General features: G+C 30.6%; 1 protein-coding gene across 1 annotated transcript in view; it reads right to left on the reverse strand.

Moving 5' to 3' along the window:
- The window catches only part of LOC142324840 (nephrin-like), a gene marked incomplete at its 5' end in the record, with an annotated part of 931,197 nt that extends 909,312 nt beyond the window's left edge, over positions 1–21,885 (reverse strand). The window contains one exon of the mRNA XM_075365877.1: positions 21,749–21,885. Coding sequence (XP_075221992.1) covers positions 21,749–21,885 — 137 coding nt within the window. The remainder of the gene's footprint in view (positions 1–21,748) is intronic.
- Between the last annotated feature and the right edge of the window lie 870 nt (positions 21,886–22,755).

Consider the following 22,755-nt stretch of genomic DNA (forward strand, 5'->3'; position numbering starts at 1 on the left):
GCATTTCACTAGTGGAACTAACGATTACGTCTTTTTTTAATGAATTAAATAAATTATCAGTACTCTACATCCATTTAAAACAAAACCACCAACACAAACAACCAAACAATCATCCTTAAATTGCCTAAATCATTAGATGGAGCTTTTGCTTGTTCAGCAAATTTGGGCGGTGAAAGAGAAGCACGAAATAACGACAAGAAAAATTAAAGGACTATTAAAATTCATTTTTGTTGTAGATATGTTTATATAAAAGCTGACAACACAGTTGCAGGACTTTCCCATTAGTCGGCTAAATGGGAAATTTCCCGCGTACGGGAAAGTCTCATAAATGTGAATTGTTTCTGATACGGCTTAAACACATACATACACACACACACACAACTTAATTCAAAATATATATCATTTCATTTAAATATAATATTTTTTTCGTTTATTTAATTCAATGATTCTAACAAAAGCGCGCTCGCCCTACCGTGTTTAACTCACGCAGGTATGACGGTACAAGCGGTGACAATCGGCACTAAGTAAACTAATGTAATTTCACAACTTACATAAAACAAATCTCGCATGCACGGTCGGTAGGCTGGTGTAACCGCAAGGCTTAACGCACCAGGTACCGAGTCAAGCAGACGATCGAGTTTGAGACCCATTCAGACCGAATTACTTTTTACACTTTAAATATTATTAATTTATTTAATTTTACCGCTCACCTGTGACGTCACAACGCAGCACATTTTTTTTGGAGGATTTGCAAAAAATTTTTTTTATGAATATTGTTTGTTATTTTTTAATTAATAAATGTGACTAAAAAAATATGACCTTAATTAAAGCGAAATCTCTATCAAAGACTATGATCTACAACCTCACTCTCTTGATCTTTTAAGTTGAAATTTTAGTGGTATCGATGTCGCATATGTAGAATTAATCTGACAATGTTTGGTCAAAATCGGTCCAGCAGTTCTGAATATACAAGGTGATTTAGAGACCACCATCGAATACACGTACATACGAACACTAACATTTCGGAAAATGTTCATCCGGTTTTTTGTGTTCCTTAGGTGTCAAAACGTCAAGACTCAGTGAAAACCACATATACTTAAATTGGACTGATTTCAATAATTTCGATTCTAGAGGTATAACTGTCGTATACCTAGATGGGAAAGTAAAAAAATACTGAGATGAGATACAGCGATTTGGTACAACTTATAAAACGAGACTGACCAAATATGTGAACTGGCTAGCGCGGTTAACCTCTTGGATAGCATCGAGATTGTTAGACGCCTAAAGCGACTATTTGTATTTATATATATATATATATATATATATATATATATATATATATATATATATTAGATCTGTAAGTTCTTCAAAATTTAAGGTGATTCAGTTACCCAAGGGTGTAGTGCATCATCAAAATTCATAATTTCTTTTCGCCACTTACTTTTTTTGGGTCTTTAATTTGTTTTACGATTTCTTTCTTTATTTTTTTTTTTCTTTTGTGACTAATAAGAAGACTCTTTGTTCGTGTTTTCTTTGTTTTTTATGTTCTGAACTATGGACTCTGATCAATATTCTTTGGACTTCTCTTTGAACGTGCTTATTTCTGTTTTGTATAATTTATTGTAAACTGTATAAGATATGTGTACATATACACATATTCTTCTTTGAGGGGTTTCAATGGAAACCTCTTTTGGACATAATTTTTTTGTATTCAAACTAACTTATGGTTTCGGTAAATTGGAACCGTTTTTAAATTAAACCTTGCCGCTAAAAAAAAAAAATCTAACATTTATGAAAAAAATATTAATTATGAATGAATATAAAAGGAGTTACGAAATTAGAATTCTAAGGATTTTTATAACTAATTTACGTATGGATTTAATTATCACTTACAGTCCATCAATAATTAAGTAAGTAATACACAAAATAAAAAGTATACTACTAAAATATTAATTGTTACTTTGATCAATAAATTATAAATCAAACATTTATATCTTTCTAAAACATTACATTCAAATAAAAAATACGTTTTCACGCGTTGAAAAACAATAACTATATAATTAAAAAAGCTAAAATTAGTGAAGGTGGTAGCAAACAGCTGCAGAAGACGAGGTAGTGGATGGTTTTGAAAGACATTATGAAGTATGAACGTGCAATTTGGCCGTTATAAAAGTTTCATCATTAAAAATGAAACGGCTAGGAATGAAGCACGTCTCATTAAGGCCGGTTTCTTGTGTCGGTATATTATACAAGCAAGCAAGCAGTAGGCAAAAAGTACGGGCATTCTTATGCTCTTTAATTCAACATCACCAACTGGGGACTAACTGCTGCTAAGGGCGGCTGCTGGCCTAAGAATCGTACCCACACTACGTCCATTTAAAAAAAAAAAAAACTTTCATTAAATCCTCTTTACTTTTTGATTTATGCTTACATCCATTTGGCATGTTGTACTTTCCTCACCTTTTCTCTCTTTCACTCACACGCACTCTTTCTTTTTAGTTATCATACCACTTCCACCATCGTTTTCTTTAATTTCTTAAAGGCAAGTGAATTTTCATAAGTAAATATCGTATATGAAACGAGGCTCTCTCTCTTTCTTTAAAAAAAAAAAAATAATAAAATGCATTATACAGAAAATTTTACTAGAATAATCTTGGAAAACCTTTTTACCTGAATTCTTATTTTTCTGTTTACTTTAAAATATTAAACTTTAGAAAAAAGTTCATTTTAAAAAATTAAAATTAAAACAGCAAACGACAGTACAAAGTCACATGAATGGTTTATTTAATCATAATCCAAAAACATATTGTGAGATTGATTGCTAATGAGTCTACATTAAATTCATCGTTAGCTATTTTAAGGAAATTAAAAATATTACCTATAAGACAGTTGTATATCTTTATATTAATGCATAACTTCGATTTAAGAACAGAACGTATCATAAGGAGATCATAATATCGTACAGATAGAAATAAGAGAGAAATTATTGTTCCTTTTCCAGAAAGTTAAAATTTCAATAGGTCGTATGATTATGTAGCTACTAATATTTATAAATATCAAATGATATCAGGAAAGCTGGAACTTATTCTGCGAGAAAAAAATCCCTTTTGAATAAAATATTTCAGATGGGTGATTCAGAGTGTTTCTTCCCGTCGATTGACTAATTACCGTACTTATGAGGTTTGATGGTTTGTAACTTTATTACAGGATTACTTGAATTGTTTGACGAATCGTTCTGGACTTTCATGTTGTTCAATAAATGTGATATACAAATAATGTAATGATATCGATCGTGAATGATATTTGGCTTATTACTTTTGATTGTAAGGTAGAATAACAATTACAACTTGAATATTTGATTTAACTGGAAATAAACGAGTCCAAAAAAATGGAATCTTACTTACTGGTAAGCGTAAGTGTGAAGCAGCATAACAACGGAATAATAAGCAACATATGAATGGTGTAAGGGCGGTCCTCAGACGGTGAAGAGGAAACTCTTGGTAAGTGTGCACTCTTCATGGAGTTATATGGAGTTCCTAAATAGCTGGGAGCGTTGTCAAGAGCCAGGAACGTGAGAGGGTTTGGTTATGCAATAACGTTAGCTAAATGTACGTATCATCGCGGGGAATCGTACGATCGGCGCCGACGCGGCATCGATTATAGCTGGAATGCCGCCGATAAACTTACAAGCGTAAATGAGAGCTACATGAAAATTACGCTACAAGCGTAAATGAGACCGGAAAGAAAGGAAGCAACTGATGGTCTCTACATGGCTTGGTGTGACAGATGGCGGAATTCGGACAAAGGAAGGTGGGCTCATAACCGATGTCAGGAACTGGGTGGAGCGAAAGCATAGTAACACAGGTTAAGAATTCACCCAGTTCCTGTCTGGACATGGACTGTTTCTAGGAATGTCTGTACAGGATGGGCAGTTTCAATAAAAGTCGCTGTCATGCGGCGAGCTGGATACAGCAGAGCATGTGCTGTTCTTTTGCCCTAGATGGTGCGACTTAAGAGTAGTACTCAAGGATCAGATTGTGGAGGGAGCTAACAATATAATCGAGAATGGAATGAGTATACAAATGGGAATGAGTATTGACTACGATCGCAATAATGACAGGAAAGAAGGCCAATGAGGAGAGGTGGCAACGGACTGAGGAGATGCGGATCGATAGACATGGTGTCGATGACGGGCGATCAAGGGGGCTCAGCTTCTAGTGGTGGGAGGCGGGGACTCCTCGGAGTCACCGCTCGTCGATCACCCCCTGGGAACGCCTTCCGGTCATCTAGATTTGGATAGTAGAGTGCCTGGGTGATCATGTAGAGGCTGTGTACATACCATATGGTTTAGATCCTGCCCCGGCATGATAAGAGTGGGAGGTTTTCAACGAGTGAAAGTCCCGCACTACGACAGTGCGGGCCTGAAGGCGGCTGGCAGAGCTTTTCTTTCCGCTACGGAAGAGAAAAAAAAGAAAAAACATATTAATAAATAATATTTATGTTCATATATAATCGTGTGGGGAAACAACAAACAGGAACATTCTCATTAGATATTCATTAACCTATTATGAAAAAAAACTAACTGAACTATAACTGATCTGAAAATGGCTAGGCAAAGCATCAAATCGAAAATTTATCTGTTTCGAACAAATCAACATTATCACAGATTTATTTTTATTACTGCTTTTTTATGTAAATTATTTCAATTCTGATTTCGGGTTGGATTTAGGTTGCATCTATTGTATTAACATGAACGAACTACTCGTTACCGACTAAAAATCTCATTGACACCTATAAGCTAACGATCGCTAATTACCGGAGAGAATGTGTGCACTAGAGATTTGACGGGACAATAGGATTTTTACGGATTGGTGTAGAAAAGTAAATTATATGGTAAGTTGTTTATTAACCCCAACTGCTGCTTTCACACACTCTCCCTCTCCCTCACATACATACACACACACTCTCTCTCTCTCTCTCTCTCTCTCTATATATATATATATATATATATATATATATTAATAGATTTAAATACTTCATTTCAAGCATAATTTGTTTTTTTAAAGCTAGCTTAACATAGAAGTAATTTTTAATTCGAAGTTTTTAAAGAATATTTCCGGTTGCTGTTACCATTCTTGTAGAACAAGTTTCCCCGTAAGTAATATTATTGATATGAAACACACATTATTTCATTTTACATAAATTGTTTGAAATTGTAATTTATTACCTGGATTAATAATAATTAGAGTAACCATAATAATAAATTCATCATTAATATTTAAGAAATTTATTCTCTTTCGAAAATTTCATACTAGATTCTACAAAAGAGCTATTCATTCGCTGGACATTCCCAATATTAAAAATATTCACTCCAGAACCCCAATGTACAAGAATCAAATGGCCAGATGTCTGACATTCGATAATTCAAATCTCATTTAAAGTTTTAAGCAGGGATCTTCTCCATTTACAATTTTTTTTATGTTTGTTCTGCTCCCCGGGCCGGCTCAACAATCAAGTATAATTCAGCTCAGGGGAGTGTCCTTGTGGCTCTAATGAGCCTCCCCGCGTACCGTCAGTACGTTCGATATGGTAGGTCGGCTTACCGGTTCCTGACCTTTCCGTTATTTTTTATCTTGCCTCTGGCTCAAACCGCTAAGGCAAAGGACATTGGGCCCGGCTATGACGTTCCCGTGTCCTGCCCCAGCAGCCCGGTCTCGGTCGTTATGATTTTTTATTTTCTTTTAACTCCTACCAGTTCTTTCAATCCACTTCCTTTGCTTATATAACCTCAGCCATTAATCACTCTATTGTCAGCCATTCTTCTTTACCACTCAGCATATACGTTGTTGTAATTTCCGGGGTAATCTCTTGTTTGTTGTATCTTGCATTTTTATACTCCCAACATACGTTGGGAGGATACATTCAAAAAAGATGTGGCAGGGAGTGTCCTCTTGACCGCAATACACACAATTTGGTAGCTCTCTTCTTCTAAATATGTGTAAGTATACACCAAATTCTCTGTAACCAGAGAGGAATTATGACATGTGACCCCACGTTGCTGTGTTTCTTCCTCAACCACGGTCCTATCTCAGGAATAAGCTTCTTTGTCCACGCTCCAGTTGTAAAGTGGCATTCCACTTCTTTTGCAATTCTTGTAACAAGAGATTAGTGGTATCTTCCCTGTCCATGACCTCATAGATCCGTTTCATTTGGGTGGCAACATCTAGGCCCCGTCAAAAACTAGGTTCTACAAGAGGGGGCTTAACACAGACCCTTGGGGGACCCCTTTATACATCTGGAAAATTATTACTCCTTTGTCTACTGATGTCAGCAGCTCTATACCCAGTAAATAATTACTTATTGAGGCTCTTAGGTATGAACTTATATTCCTTCTCCGCATTTCTTCCAAGACGTGTCTCTACGGAATGCTATTGAAAGCATTGTGGACATCCAGGAGGATCATCAATAGTATCTTTCTGGTCCTCTGGGTGTCCGCTCTTCTTTGTCTGGACCCAGGTTCTTCTTTGTATGTATTCTACCAACTGCTTCGTGTAATTCTTCTATAGTGAACCTTATCTCTTCCTGCTTTGTGACAATCACGCGGAGTACTTCTGTGGTTTGAAATAATTCTGTAATCGCTTATTGAGCTTGATCTTTGGATAATTTGGACGGGGGCGTGACATACTTCCTTAGTATGACCCGATACGCCCGGCTCCACGGATCAATATTTAGTTCCCTTACTGAATGTTTGTTTTTATTTTCTTGCAATTTTATGTTATTATTTAATATGATATAACCGTACAGCTCTCTGTAATATAGAACTATAAGTAAAAAAAAACTTATATAAATGTTTAAATTAATAAGTAAATGTCAATTATTTACCGTTTACTTCGATTTCCCGTATTTCAGAAAAGCGAAATATAAGGAAAGTTACATTAAAACTCGAAAAGAAATTTTTTCCAGATTTCATATAGAAGAGTATAAAATTTATTTAACATTCTTAAGTACATTCTATCTATAGCAATTTAACTAGAAAATTGATGGACCAATTTTCATGAGTATGTATCAAATATTCCATTTCAATTTTACGAATGATGTTAGTTTAAAAATAAACGATCAGTAATATAATTTAACATAATTAATTAGTATTCATGAATAATAATTTTAATTATTATCTAGTTCCTGCCTGAGATTCGAGACTGCTCAGGAGAAATTAAATGTGATTCATCAGTACTAGTATTCTCCAGCTATTGTTCTTTTTATAAGAATTCACTAATGAACGTTCGCAACCGCTAGTGAATGTGGTTACCTTGAGAAATAATAAAGTAGGTGGTTTCCCGTTGCCTAATTAAAATGAACTTAAATGTTGATAAATTCATTAGAACCAAATATCTTACATTTATCGGTCTTTTAGATCAATAAAATCCGTTATTCCTGTTACGTTTTCGTTTCCATAAGTATTTTAATTAAGAGTTTATGAATGATAAAAATTTATATTTTGTTATGTTGAGCTACATCACATAATATCTAAACGAAAATGATTACTGGTAAAAGTTTTCATTGAAATTCATTTTCAGGACTTATTTTTTTAAAAATTAAAAATTTAATTCTATCAGAGAATTCCAAAATTCCAGTTTCAAAATTAATAATAATCGGATGCAATACACACGCACGCGCGTGTGTATTGATTTCTGTAAAATCTATTTACCAGGAGATTTTCCTTTAAGTTCATAAATTCTTAGACTGATTTATAAGTAAATTTCAGTTTAGAGAGAGTTTTTAAGAATCCTAAAAAATTCAAATATTCAGCTAATCTGAAAAGTAATTCAAAAATTAATTTATACGTAAAATTTTATTTTATTCATTATTATAATTTATAATGTAGATTATAATAATTTAACGAGAGAAATCTAAGGTAAATAACAATTACTTAATGGTTTTTATTATGGAAGAAGACAACAAAAATTAATTTTATCTTTTTACGTAGTTTAAAGCAATTGAGTTTAAGAGATAAGTCAACAAGTCAGACAAAAGGAACATAAAAGAATAGAATCAGAACATTCTAATAGTTATTTTACTGAATATTAATCTTATGGAATTTTTTTGTTGTAAAATTCAATGTTTGGAGTAAACAACAAATATTTTTCAAAGATATATATATATATGAAGTAATAGTTAGCGTTAGGACCAATTTTAAATATTATTGATGGGAGGGAAAGAATGAGACAGTAATGCCTTGAATTTACACAGTACTAAAATGGAAAAAAAAACATATTTAATAAAACAATTATTATTTTTAATAGTTGAGTAAAAAAGCTGAAAGTAATGAGTGGCATGGCATCATTCATAGATATACTGGTTGCTAGGGCTTGAGTTAGGTATGAATACTAAAAATTCGCCCTCCCACTTTGATAACTACAGGGAAGTAAAAATATATAGAGTAATTCCTTGCACCGTTAAGAATATGTGTACAGTCAATGAAGGATTATTTAGCAAATTTATGTATTTTTTTTTTTAGATAATTTCTATGCATTTATGCAAATATAAAAAAATATGTATTTTTTTTTTCTATGAAACGTTAATGAAAAACGTTGATAGTATGAATGTGTAAGAAACAAAATAACCGAGTTCATTTTTTAACTGGCAGGTAAAATAAATGCGTTATTTATTCTAAATATTTACATTTAACTAGAATTATAACCATTTTCATTGACTAACTTTCACAAATATCTACTGAAATTAGGTACATTTATTGAATATATTATAACGAGACCAGTATAACGGACCAGGGTAACGGATTTCTTCCAATTAAGAAGAAAGAAAGAGAAAATGATAATGAAAGAAGAATCTAAAAGGAACTAAAAGGGATAGCAATGTTTTTTTGTTTTTTTTTTTTTTTTTGAGGTGCTACTGCACTCACAATGCTGTTGTTCAACCAGAAGGTTTACCGGATTGGAATAAGAGTTTAAAGAAAAACGTAAGGGCGATGAATATTATTATTACCCTTCAACAAAGGAATGAGTCGAGTACTCGTTTTGCAAGTCAGGGTATACAAATACTGCCAGGGACCATAGGAGAGTTCGTAGTTCTGCGAGGCAGTATTTAGCGCAGTCGTGATAACAAGCGATAAAAATGAGTATTTTCGCAAGCTCGAGTTCGACGCGGTGACAGCAATATTAGTAAGCGTGTGGTAACAACTAGTGAAGAATACGTGACTAGTATTCCAGCGTGGACAGTAGATGAATTGTAGAAAGTTCTTCAGTGTGTTATTGGTAAACAGCCAATAACCATAAGTCATAGTATTCTACTTATTCATGAAGTGTAGGGTAGTTCTATTGTAAAAAGTAATAATATTTGCAGAAAGTGAATTGTATTTAAACCTTTTTAGTGTTATCTTGTTTTTAATGTAATATTAGGTTCTAGCGGTCAATTAAAGTGTTTAATAAATTGGACTGTCCTCTGGTATTTATAATTTAACTGTCATTAAATAAATCTTGTCTTTTTATTTGAATTACTATTCTGTATGTACTATTTCTGTAAATAGATATAAATCTATTTATTGTCATTATAATTATTTTTGTTGTTGTTATTGTTATTATTTATTTTATTTATGACTTTTGAGTAATAAATTGTATTTGTAAGAAATTTTTACGTTTGATTTTTACGTCTCTCAATATCCTTGTCGAATTGTGAACACGCGACAATATTCTTCAAGTGGTAAGGATAATCCAATCTTGAAAAGAATAAAACTTAGATAAATTTATAAAGTGTAATAAATTTTATGTGGAGGTAATTAAAAAAAAATACTTTTTTAATAGGATTTTTGTTGAAAATATTCAGATATAAATACAAAATGAAACGATTTATATCAGCATCAATGAAATACAATGTTTAAATAACATCATTTCATATCTAAAAGTAAAATTTTTTAAACAGTATCTGAAGCGCAGAGCGCAGAAATTCATTTACGTAAAGTTATGAATATATTTTTGTGATAAAATCGAAACTTAATAAAAAGAGTTTTAACAGTTTTACTATTGACTATTTCCAGTGAAATTTATTTATAGAAGAAAATAAGGTAGTAGGTATTATCACCCTGATTGTAGAATTCTCTTTTATAGATTTTGCGTGAGCTTTAATAGTAATAAAAAAATAAATAAAAAACAGTTTTACTTTCCTAGCTGCACAGTATATTATGCTACACAGACTACAAAAAACAAACTAAAGTATTGTAATTTTGAATATCGTGTCTCTTTCCGATCTTCGTATTTCATGACCTCGTCTAACAGAAAAAAAAAATTTTAGCATTGATAATTCCTGGATGAAAGTATATACGTACGCACATATATATGTATGTTGACCCGTCTTTTGTTTGATATTTCCAAACTAGAAAGACTGATTTGGATGAAATTTGAATAAAAAGTACACTTACTTTTGTTCAGATAGTTCAAAGGATAACGAAGATATGAACTTCATGATTATTGTATTTCAAAATTTTATTCAATGTAAGTAAATTTTTCAACATAATTAATGGTCATTAGATATCTAAGGTACTTATTTAATGGTGTTACTTAAATTAGTATTCTTTCTTGCTTAAATTCGAATAAATTGGGGAGGGGGGACAAAAATAATTTTTCGTTTATGGACTCTAAATCATATTCTTATTCTAATTAGATGATTCCAATACATTAGTATTTGACTTAGGTTATGTAATCAGAAAATTTTCATTCGGAGGTGGAAGGTAGTAAGCCTAAAAATGGGAGTTCCAAAAATGGCTTAAAATGTTTTCTTTGTTTCAGATAAACTTCTCCTATACATCAAGTTGAGTAGTGTATAAATCTAATTATGGCTCCACTTTCACAATTACAGCGTACTGAAAACTTAAAAACTTATGAAAATGGTCAATCCTAAAAGAAACAAAACGTAAAATCCGTAATTTTTGCGGAGATTTCGATCGTACTTCTAAACAGCAATTCGAAATTTAGTGAAAAAATCTTAAAATACTGCGTCTGTTTACACCAAACTACATACAGAGAGGCAAGGTACGTTCTGCAAATAACATTGCTCTTATACGACAAATTGTCGCAAATGAGTCATCAAAATTAATTTCACTGCGATCTTAAGAAATACGCATTTCTCGGATCAATTACACAAGGACTTACATTTAAATATATACAAAATTCAACTGACTCAAGAATTTAGGATGACATCACAACACAGAAAATTTGTTACTTGAATGTTATAGAAAAAAGCTGCAGATCTACATTTCGTGCATAAAATCATCTTTAGCAATAAGGATCATTTCTCGTTTAATAGTACAGTTAATAAATGAAATTGTCGCATTTGGGGGGAAGAAAACGCTCAACGATGAATTACCTTTTGCGCAAAAATATACGATTTGGTGCAGTTTGTGGTCTATAGGAATCATCGGCCTATTTTTCTTTGAAGATACGAGTATAAAAGCAATGCTGTTACGATGAATCCAGAGCGTTATAATAAGATGCTAACAGACTTTGTATGCCTCAATTAAATGGAACTGAAAGTAACTATTTTTATTTTCAACAAAATGGTGTTACAGGCCACACACTATTAGAAAACATCGAGGTATTGCGCTCGAGATTCCCTGGTTGTGTTATCTCACGGAATGGTGATGTGAATTGGCCGCTAAGATCTTGCGAACTGACCCTTTTAGACTTTTGTCTATGGGATTATTTGAAAAGTAAAGTTTTTGCTAATAATCCAGTCCTAAAAGGTAATCCACCCACCATAAGGGAGATTGAAGCTCCTCATGATCGAAAATATTCTCCGAAAATTTAATGTTCACACCGATAACTGGTAACAAAGCTGTGATAGATATTTAAATAATATTATCTTTCCTGTGTGATTGTAGTCAACAGTAGTTTAATTTTAAATAAAGAAACCATAAATACGTCATATTGTTTGATTTTTATAAACAAACAATATCCTAAAGACGTTTTCGTAATACCCTACTAGTTTTTTTTGTTTTTCATCCTGAGACTGAAATAATCAACTAATTCTTCGATAGCCAGAATAACAAAAACTTTTTTCTATTTTAATTATTTTTCCAAAGCATTCAACAAATAATCGTTTTTACAAAATACATTATTGCCAACATAATGGTGAAAAATAACTTCTCAGTTAATCCTGTTTTTAGAATTTTTAGGAAGAGCATGCTCTCGATGTTAAAGATATTCAGATTTCTAATTAGTTGGTACTATTGTTTAATAATGTGTACGTTAATTGTAAAGTTGTACACGTTTAATCATTTGAAGCTAATCTTTCTACTAAGAACAACGCATACAATATTTATGATTCATAAAAAGATTTAATAAAATATTCATCAAATTAAAAAAAACAAAAAAAAAAAAATTAAAAATGAAGAAAGAAATTATGTAAAACATATTAATTGAGACTATAAAATTACGCTCAGCTATCACGTAACAGTAATAAATTAAGCTATCAAAAATATCAGTATTGCTCGTACTAAAGTCCAGTTATGCTACAATAATTCAGGAATAATTTTTTTTTTCAAAATTCACGTCAGCAGCGTTCGAAAGGGGAAACAGCATGAAGTTAACGACCAATAGTAATAATAGTAGGAGTATCGGGTTGTTAGGTATGGAAGAGACGTGGTACGGGTTTAGACAGCGTTAAAGGGATGGAAAAAGAGGTTCTTGCAAGATGCAATAAAGGGTTGCGGGTGGCACGTTCGCGAGATCCCTAATAAAACACATCCGCGACAGTCACTAGGCACCTCACAGTCTTTCATTATCACTTGAATTGTCTAATGGTTTAAGCCAATACTAGAGAAAGCCATTGAGATTCTCATTTTTATAACGGTATTATTGCTGACACTATAATAATAATAATAGCTATATAAAACATTAATCGAAATAATTTAAAAAAATAATAATAAGTTAATTTTATACGTTACGATAATACAAAAATATTTCAAGCGACATACAAAAGCGAAAATTTAATATTTACTTTCATGCTTTTTTTAGAAGAATATTTAAAAAACTATTCTTTTTTCATCAAATCTATGAAAATTAGGGAATTTTCTGACGTTGCCGATAAACAATCAAGAAATTTGTTGGCTTTTTTTAAACACTAGGTCAATCTAATCAAAATAACTTAGAAGCAGTAAAAACATTTCTAGCTATTTTAATTAAAACATTAAAACCCTATTTTGAAGTAAGATTGAACCTTCCACGCCATAATTTATACAATTTTTTTTAAAAGTTTTATAGCTTTACATTAAGACTTAATCCTCTCGTATTAATTGATAATAAATTAATTGATGAGAACGATGTAGTTATCGCAAAAATCGAACCACCAGTTTAAATTTAAGTTATCACAAAATAATAATGAAAATTGTTTGACTATAATCATAATAATATAATAATTACTATTATTTCTCTGTTGTTATGTGAAATAGTTAATTGTGGCAAAATTACATTTACATGTTGAAACTCCTATTAGATAAGTATTATTATTACAAAATTACCCAAAAAGGAGTGTAATGTTAGCGTGTATGTTTGTATGGGGATGTTTGTTTAACCGTAGCAGCTGAACCGATTTAGATTTATGAACCCGCGTTCGAATCCTTACATTACCGGTAGTGTCATAAACTACATAAATATGTATAAATATATAGAATTATATAAATTCTATATATTTATAGAATTTTCAACCGGAGATTTGCCGGTTGAAGCACAAACTTTAATAAATTGAATTAATGAACTGTGAACTGTGAGCCTCTATCACTGAATGATCTGGGTTTGAACTGAATGTTTCGAATCAATCGAATGAATAATATTACAAAAATAATAGAATTAAATCTACGTTAAGGAAAATAAAATAATATTTAATAAATGTAAAAAATTTCTGTTTAATAAATATTTCTCTTTAACAATAATGGGCTTCCCGTGGGGGCTCCTTGTAAGGTTAGGTGATGCGAGCACCTCTTGCGAGACTGGAACAATTATCACCATTAAATGGTAAAAAACGGGCTATCCCTGGGGAATGTCCCAAAACAGTGGTTTTGGAATGTATAATAGGGTGCTCTTATAATATCTTTGCAAACAATCGTTCGATTTTCAAAATTCAAACGGGGGATTTGTTACTAGGTTAAAAGTTAAATTTTGCACGAAACAGGTACACTCTCGATTTTACAGATTTCGGTTATTCGGAAATGTTGTTATATCTTCTCAAGCAATCTTTTTTCAAAATTCAAACAAATATTTGCTAGTATAATACAAAATCATGATGAAACCTAACCAGAACAAAAAGAGAAATGTTTGTCAGTAGTGTTTTTCGGCAGTTGTGTTTTTTAATTTTTAATATTTATTTCTTGTTTTTAATTGTAGATACGAGTAAACTATTTAGAAATTTTTAGTTTGTCTATTTCTTTTTAATATTGTTAGGTGGATAATTAGACTATCAGCTATAATTAGTTGAAATAAATAACGAAAACACAGGACCTTTAAAAGAAAAGTTAATAAATGACTAATTTGACTGTAATGATTTTTAATAAACCTACTAATATTACAATGTAGCTAATGAAAGGAAAATTTTGTACTATATTGTTTTCATAATCAATTAAGAAAGCTGTATAATTTATAATCATTTAGTGAAAGTAAAAAATATAGCGCTCGGATTGATGAAAAACGAAAAAAACCATAGATTAAAGCAAACATATAAAACTGCCTGCTTTGGTATAATACAAAATAGCATTACAAAATCCTAAAGATAACATAACATGTTTAACAGCAAAATCTCAATTCAAACCACAGCAAGTAAGATTAAAGGCAAAACAAGATTGCAGACAAAATTAAAACGGGAATAATATCGGTGGACGTCCGTTGGGAATAAAAAAAAAAAAAAAAATGTAATGAATTTTCCCAAGTTTTTAGAGGCCGTAAATTGTGCTGATGTTACGTCATAAACTCTAGTGATGCGTATCTCGCTTCCGTTCACGAGGGTTTAAACTGCTTCATTTGCGGAACATCTCTGGTTGAGGAAAGGACGGCTTTATTATATCCGTCCAATATTATATACCGCGCTACAGTATTCCACTATTCTATCTTAGGTTACGTGCTTTATTTGCCTGTAGCTGAGCTACTATATCGTTGCGGGAATTACATATTCCATTTAAACATAAAACATAATTCATATTTTTATTTACTTATTTGTAATCTATGCATGCGAGATAGTTAATATATACGTATTTGTATATAAACATCTGATTCATATATAAGTATTGGTTATACAATTTTTTAGCACTAAAATTGGAAAAAAAAACGTAATTTTTGTTAATTTCCCTGGAGTTTAATTTAAATTTTAAGTTATAGTAATCAACTTGATAATGGTCAGGCAATATTTGTAATTATAATTATGAGCAACATACAAAAAAAAACAAACATATTTAACTAACGGGTTTGAATATTAAAAAAATAGAAGTAGAATTTGAAATAAAGTTATCAAAATATAAATTCTATTCAAATGTAATCGGAAACATATTCACTTATTTAAAAGAGACATAAATACGTAAAACTCTCTTCAGCCGAAGTATTAAGTTATTTATTAAAATTTATAATAATGTACACACGTTAAGGCATAAATGATGCGGTGAGGAAATAAATTCATCACTACCCAAGTATTCACAGTATTCATTCGTATTTATTACTTGTTTGTAAAATTTTTCGCCTGATTACAATTTATTTTGTGACGATATGTGAAAAAATTCTAGCCGGGAATCTTATCAAAGACTACATAATTGAAACGTTTGCATGTTGGCAAATTAACAACTAACCAATACACAGCAGTAAATGCTGTAGTCTGTGATGAGCTGTGTCTTCATCTTTTCTTTATTAGTAGATAAATAAATAAATATGTATTATATATATATATATATATATATATATATACATTCTGTGTTGGTGCATGCGCACTTGTGTGTTGTATAATCCATAAAAGTATGCCGCAGTTACAGGTTGTAAAATGTAAGACAAACAGAGTAGACCGCGTTAAGAGAAGCACTTAATTATTTATAGAATTCAGAGTTCCCCTGTCCTTTATAATACTCAGCTTTTTCGGTTAGCTTTTATTTTATACATTTACAAAGCTAAAATTATCGCAGCAAAAACATTTTTTAATTTGTTCTGCAGTATTCATGGAACGTTGGAAAGCAGTAAAAAGAGTGAAAAGGGGAAACACTAAAAATACCATAACAACTAGTACTTATTCAAAATTAAGCGGACATTCAGCTTTCCCATTGAAGATTTATTTTATTTTTATCAAACAATGCTTTTTTGAACTTTTATTATAAAATTCAACAGAAAAAAAAATTTACATTGATTTTTAAATATGTATAGAGATAAATTACGAGCTACATGTTTCATAGAGCAAACGTGATCATAATCAATTTGATAATTTTTTTTTTTCAATTAAAGAATAAGTTAAGATAAGAATAAATTAAGAAGAGGAATGGAAGATGAAAATTATTCCGGTTAAGTCTATGCATGTTACGTTTTTGATGAAGAGGGGTGACATCCGCGATTACAACTTAATGGCGTTTTCATCCCGCATTCTAACAGCGTGCGATACCGAGGACTGGATCGCCGTCTGTCATGAAGGATTTATGTCAGAGAGAAAAGGTCGCAGCTTAAGATATGTTCAATGAGATGTACTGGTATAAGGCAGGGAGTCACAAATGTTTTCATTACCTAACAAGCAATTGTTGTACTCAGCGGTTGTGAAATCGATTAGGAGTTACAGAATCCAGCTTAAGATATGTTCAATGAGATGTACTGGTATAAGGCAGGGAGTCACAAATTTTTTCATTACCTAACAAGCAATTGTTGTATTCAACGGTTGTGAAATCGATTAGGAGTTACAGAATCCAAATTCGGGGCACTTCAAGTGGGAGTAACGACGAAGTCGTATAGAAATTCCCGAATAAATTATTGAGAAATATAGCAGATGCCGGCGTGGTTTACGAAAAATACTTAAATAGACGATTATCTGGGTTTGCGAACCGTTTGAGAGAAGATTTGATGATTCAAAATGAGGTTGAACAAATATGTGAACTGGCTCGCGGTTAACCTCTTGAATATTATTATCGAGGATGTTAGGGGCCTAAACCGACTGTATATATTAGATCCGTAAGTTCTCCTGGATTTGGAGCAACTGGTGACCATGCAACTGATGGTGACCATAAAAAAATCCTGCCTTATGGAGAATGGGTAATATTTTGGTTAAGACGGTAATTTTTCAAATTATTTAACTTTAATATATTTCGTATATAGTTTTCTTTTCATAGTTAGTACATTTTATAATGATCTTGCTGTGCTTTGTTTTGCGACTTTGAGATGTCTTCTGTATCATTTTGCTATCTGTGTTGTATTAGAATCGATCTGATTGACATGTCCCATTTGATGTACTATGATGATGTATTATGCCAGTGCATTATGTTATATTTTTTTTCTTTGTTCCGGAACCTTGTTGTAATCTTGTTGTAATTGAACCTTGTTGTAATTGGATGATTGTGTGACTGTGTACTTATGATGACCTCTGAAAGGGGCTGATTTGATAAGTTTTGATGTACCGTCTGCAATTATGTTCTTTGCTCATGTGGTGTTTGATGTGAACTAGTCTGAGCTTTCTTTGTTAGATTTGTTGTATATATACAACTTCTGTTCTGTTTTTATTTGATTTTGTATGATCATATATGATATTGTCAGTCGTTGGATGCGTTTTCTTGGCTTAATGTTATTTCTATGTATTGTTTGGACGGTGATGTATTGCATTGTGGTGTATGAATGTGTGAGTGGGCGCATCAGCTCGTTTCCTGATGCTCGTTTAAGCAATTCCAGGAAGGGCGAATAGCCCAGGGTGTAGGTTTATTCGGTAGTGTGAAGGTACACAAAACGCATTTAACATCTTGCGGAACCTCGACACTGTCATATGGCGTCTGTAAAATGGATTGCCCACCTTTAAAAAAAAAAGTTCTCCTACATTTGAGGTGAATCAGCTACGATACGGTGTTACGAATCGTAAAAATACTTCATCACGTTTCCTCATTTACTTTTGTTAGTTTTTTTTTTGTTTCTTGTGTTGTTTATTTACTTCCCTACTCTTTGTTTGATTAGTTATTCTTTATGTGATTGGTAAGACTATATTTTGGTGTTTGCTTTTTATGTTCTGAACAATAGTAATGTTCCTTGAACTCATTTTTGTACTATTTACTTATTAATGTTTATTATATATTTATGTATTCTGTATAATACGAATATAATTCGTATATATGTATACATATACAGTTCTTTGAGGGATTTCAATGAAAGCCCCTCTCTGCACGTTGCTTTTTTTTTAAACTGAAATTTAATTGTGGTTCCGGAAAATTGAAACGGATTGTAAATTAAACACCGCGGAAAAATAACAGAATAATTTACAAGATAAGACGGTAATTTTTTTTATTGCGATGGTTAATGATATTTATTTTTTGAAAAATTTGCAAGTCTCTTCTATTCTATCTTTAATCATATTCTACTTCTATCCTATAGCAACTAGATAACAACCCAAAATAGTGATAAATTAAAATCAAAATACTTATTCAAAACAAATTTACACTGAGAGAATCTAATAGAAGCCAGCTCTAAAGATCAGAAATAATAAATGAAATCAACCAAAAAAGGTAGGATTACCAGATTTTTTTTTTTAATCATTATAATAGAAATAATAAATCTAAATAATTTTAAAATCATTTGATCTCTCCTATTTTATAATACGTTAACATATAAGCTCTGCAGATAGAAAAAGAAAGACGTAATGAGGATAATAAACTGGGGTAGAAACCTTATCAGAATAATTCAGAATAGGAAAGTTAATTAGATGGATTGTATTATAAGAGAAGGATTGATTAAAACAGTGCTACAAAGACAGTTCTTCTTAGAAGAGTCTTGAAGGAAAAGAAAAAGGTGCATAGAAAATAGTTGAAATAGAATAAAAATAATAGATGATTGAAAAGAAAATGGGATTTATCAAGAACTCGGAAATTTTAACAGGAAACCGACGAATGAGGAGACTGATATGATTCAAGGAACTTGCCTTTAAGTAAACAACATTATGATGATGATGATGATGAAGAAACTCTACAGATATGAACTAATTTAATCCGGTTGAAATTTAATTCATCAATTTATTTTATTTTTCAAGCACATTATTAAATATTAATTAAATAGATAAATAAAAAATTAAATCAGAATTCAGTGTCAATACAAAATTCCATTGAGACCTAATGAACCATTCTTAAATAAGTTCATTACTGGATTAGTTAAGAAAATAAATCTGGTAGATCATATAACCTAATTCATTCACCAGAATACCTATAAACAACCTGCAAAAAACGATTTCACAAAGTATTTTTTAGGATAATCTCAGTATTTTAATCTTGTACTATATTACAAATTAATAAACGCAAAAAAAAGGCTAGTTAATTTTGAATTATATCCGAAACTGTTTTGCCCTCTTTCTTGATCAGAAACGGTATTTTTCATTTTGTCTTGTTAAAAATCTCGTTTTAATTAATAAAATTATGAACAATTTTTTTCAAAGAAAAAAATTCTAATTTTACATTTTTTCGGTTATTAGTATTTTGACTGTGATAAAGGGTACACATAAAAATAAGTTTAGATGTTTCATGAATACTACATATTATTTCGATATTTTTCAAGTTTTCTTCATATTTGGAACTATATATGTCAAGTACCAGTATATTTAACAATATCTAGGAATTAAGAGAATAGTTAGATAAGTTATTCTAGATCTTTCAAATTTTTAAATTTAAGAAATTCAGTAAACTCTAAAATCATACTTATTTAATCCAACATGAATTATTTTATATTATTTTTTTTAATTTTCTTATCTAAACTAAATAATTTATGTTTTGGTGAAAAAACTTTTCATTTCAACTGAAATTATTCGAAATACACCTGATACAATTAGAAGTACTACAAAAGGAATTTTAAATCGACCGGAATATATTATGAACAGTGAAGGTGAACATTTTGTACAATTATTTTATTTATTTATTTATTTATTTTTTTTTGTTTGTTTGGTGATATCCCAACATATCCTTATTTTGTTTAAAATTACAGAAAAATACTTTTCTACCGTGTTTTGATCTGTTTTATTTGTAATAAAAAACATTTTTTTAAACTATTCTTTATGTTCGTCGGTGGATATTACTTAAGAAAACTTAAATCAGAATGAAATTTTTTACAAATATTTTTGTTATAAGCAATTAATGACGTTACTGTATGTCAAACCTAAAAGTTATGTTTTCGGATATCAGTTTTTCTTGTTTATAATAATTACCTCAAAATTTAGACGATATACAGTTTTAACACCTGTTTTTTTTTTCGATACTTTTAGATCAAAAACCACATGAAACTATCAAATTAACCCCTTAATTTACGTTGACATAAATTCAATATATTTCATTTATCTTAGGAGCTGAAATAAGAGAAAAATTTCTTGCAAGCTATAATATGAAAAAGAAATGTTTCTACGAGTATATATATATACTTGTAAATAGTGTAATATATAACTGTATAATATATATATTACACAGTTATAAAACCAGCATTCCTTTATGCCAGTGAAACTTTGACACTTAACAGAACACATGAACTTGAAGAAATTAAAAAAGTAGAAGGGAAGATCATTCGGAAAATCCTAGGAGCATAATATACCCAAGATTGTTGCAGACTACAATCAGTCAAAACAACAAGAAAGTCTACAAACATCAAAATTGACATAAGAAAAGACGAATGAAATTCTTTGGTCATCTCAATAGACTACCAGAAAATCGATTGACAAAAAGGATAATAGAATATGTAACCTTATTCAAGAACTCAACACCTTGGATGGACAAAGTTTGAAAGCATCTAAAAAACGTCAACATAAGTCCAACAGACATTTTAGAAAGAGACACCTTCAGATACAAAGTAAACAAATGGGAAGTTACATCAGAGCAACCAAAACAAAAACAGTATAGACCAAAGTGGTCAGAAGAGCGTAAACAAGCTTTCTCGGAAAGAATGAAAATTTATTAGAGCAACAAGAAGAACAGAAAAGAAAGTTGAGTTATTTGCCTAACGTCTTCCATTTAGTGGGAGAATTCGAAAATAATAATAATAATAATAATAATAAATATATATATATATATAAAATTTAGTTATAAGTTTAGATAACACACTGGAGTACTAATGAAAAAATGGAAGTAATAAGGACAAACAATCCATCTCTTTCGCCTTCGTTTAGCATGAGAAAGGAGTTTTTACAAAAATTAGTGAAAAGCCTGACTTTACAACATTACAAAAAATTGGCTAAATGTCATTTGAAAGGTTTAACAAAGCCCTCAATTATTTTGGAAAACTCGGGAAAAACCTAGTACGCTGCTAGAAAAATGTAAATTGTATAAATGAAAACGATTTTTAATATTAATAACATTACTAGAGAGAATTGTAACGATAAGAGAAAAAAATCATTACCAAATTAACGAAATCAAAATTACATATAAAAATTTTTATTTAATACACATCGTTGTACATAAATAATAACTTAAATTAATTAATTAATCAGTTAAGGTTTAAGTACTATAAGTTTGGAGTGAAAATTAAATTTTATGAAAGAATAATCCGTGATATTAATATAAGCTTACCTGTAAATGGGGTACTTATCATTCTTGTACCATACGACGAGCAGTACGCTATCATCAGGTAGAGGAGATGATATATTGCATGGAAGGCGAGCTAGGCCTCTTTCAACCGCTTTGATTTCAACCGGTGAACCTGTACATAAATTAATTTAATCAAATTAGTGAGTAAATTTAATTAAATTCTTCTAAAATTTTCACATAATAAATACATTGAAGCGACATGCTTAAAAAAAAATTTAAATCTTACCGTAAAAGCACTTTTCTAAACAAATTATTTTTAAAAATTAAATATTTTATATATAGAATGTCTACCTCAAGCAAAACCAAATGTGATTTACTATACGTATAAAAAGAATTTCTATCATTTTGTTTTAATAATTTTTAAAATAAGTAAAAAATATTAGTTTCTTCGTTTTATCATTATTTTTTAATAGGTTTTGCTTCTTAACCACTACAGAAAAAAAATCTGATGTGGACACCACATCAGACTTCCTTGTACGCCTATTAAATTACATAAACATATTTTTAAAAGAACATCAAATATTATTTCATTAATAACTTCAAATGTTGTTTCATATTTTTTTTTTATTGTATTATTATTTTTTGTAATTTTTTTTTTACAATCAAAGGTTAATAATTGTTAATAAATCAATATACTTAAATAAATAAAAAAGTTAAAAAAGAAAAAAATATATATGAAGTCGGATTCAAACTGATGTGCCTACTCCTTGTAAGATCCAAATATTTCATTAATTAAAATATTATTTGGCTATAATTCTAGAACAAATGAAAATAAGTACCACTTATGATATATCGTTGAAAAGCTTTCAATGAGAGCTTATTACTGCACTTAAGAAAAAGTCCAAAAAAAATTTGGTTTTTGGACAATCGTTTTCGGCTAATTTCGTGAATTTCGGCTAGTCGTTTTTGAGTTATGCGAGATACATATACGTAGAGAAGTCACGCCGAAACTATTCAATATGGCTTTACGGATGGTCAAAATGGATATT

This window comes from Lycorma delicatula, chromosome 5 (genome assembly GCF_047948215.1).
Source record: "Lycorma delicatula isolate Av1 chromosome 5, ASM4794821v1, whole genome shotgun sequence".
NCBI lineage: Eukaryota > Metazoa > Arthropoda > Insecta > Hemiptera > Fulgoridae > Lycorma > Lycorma delicatula.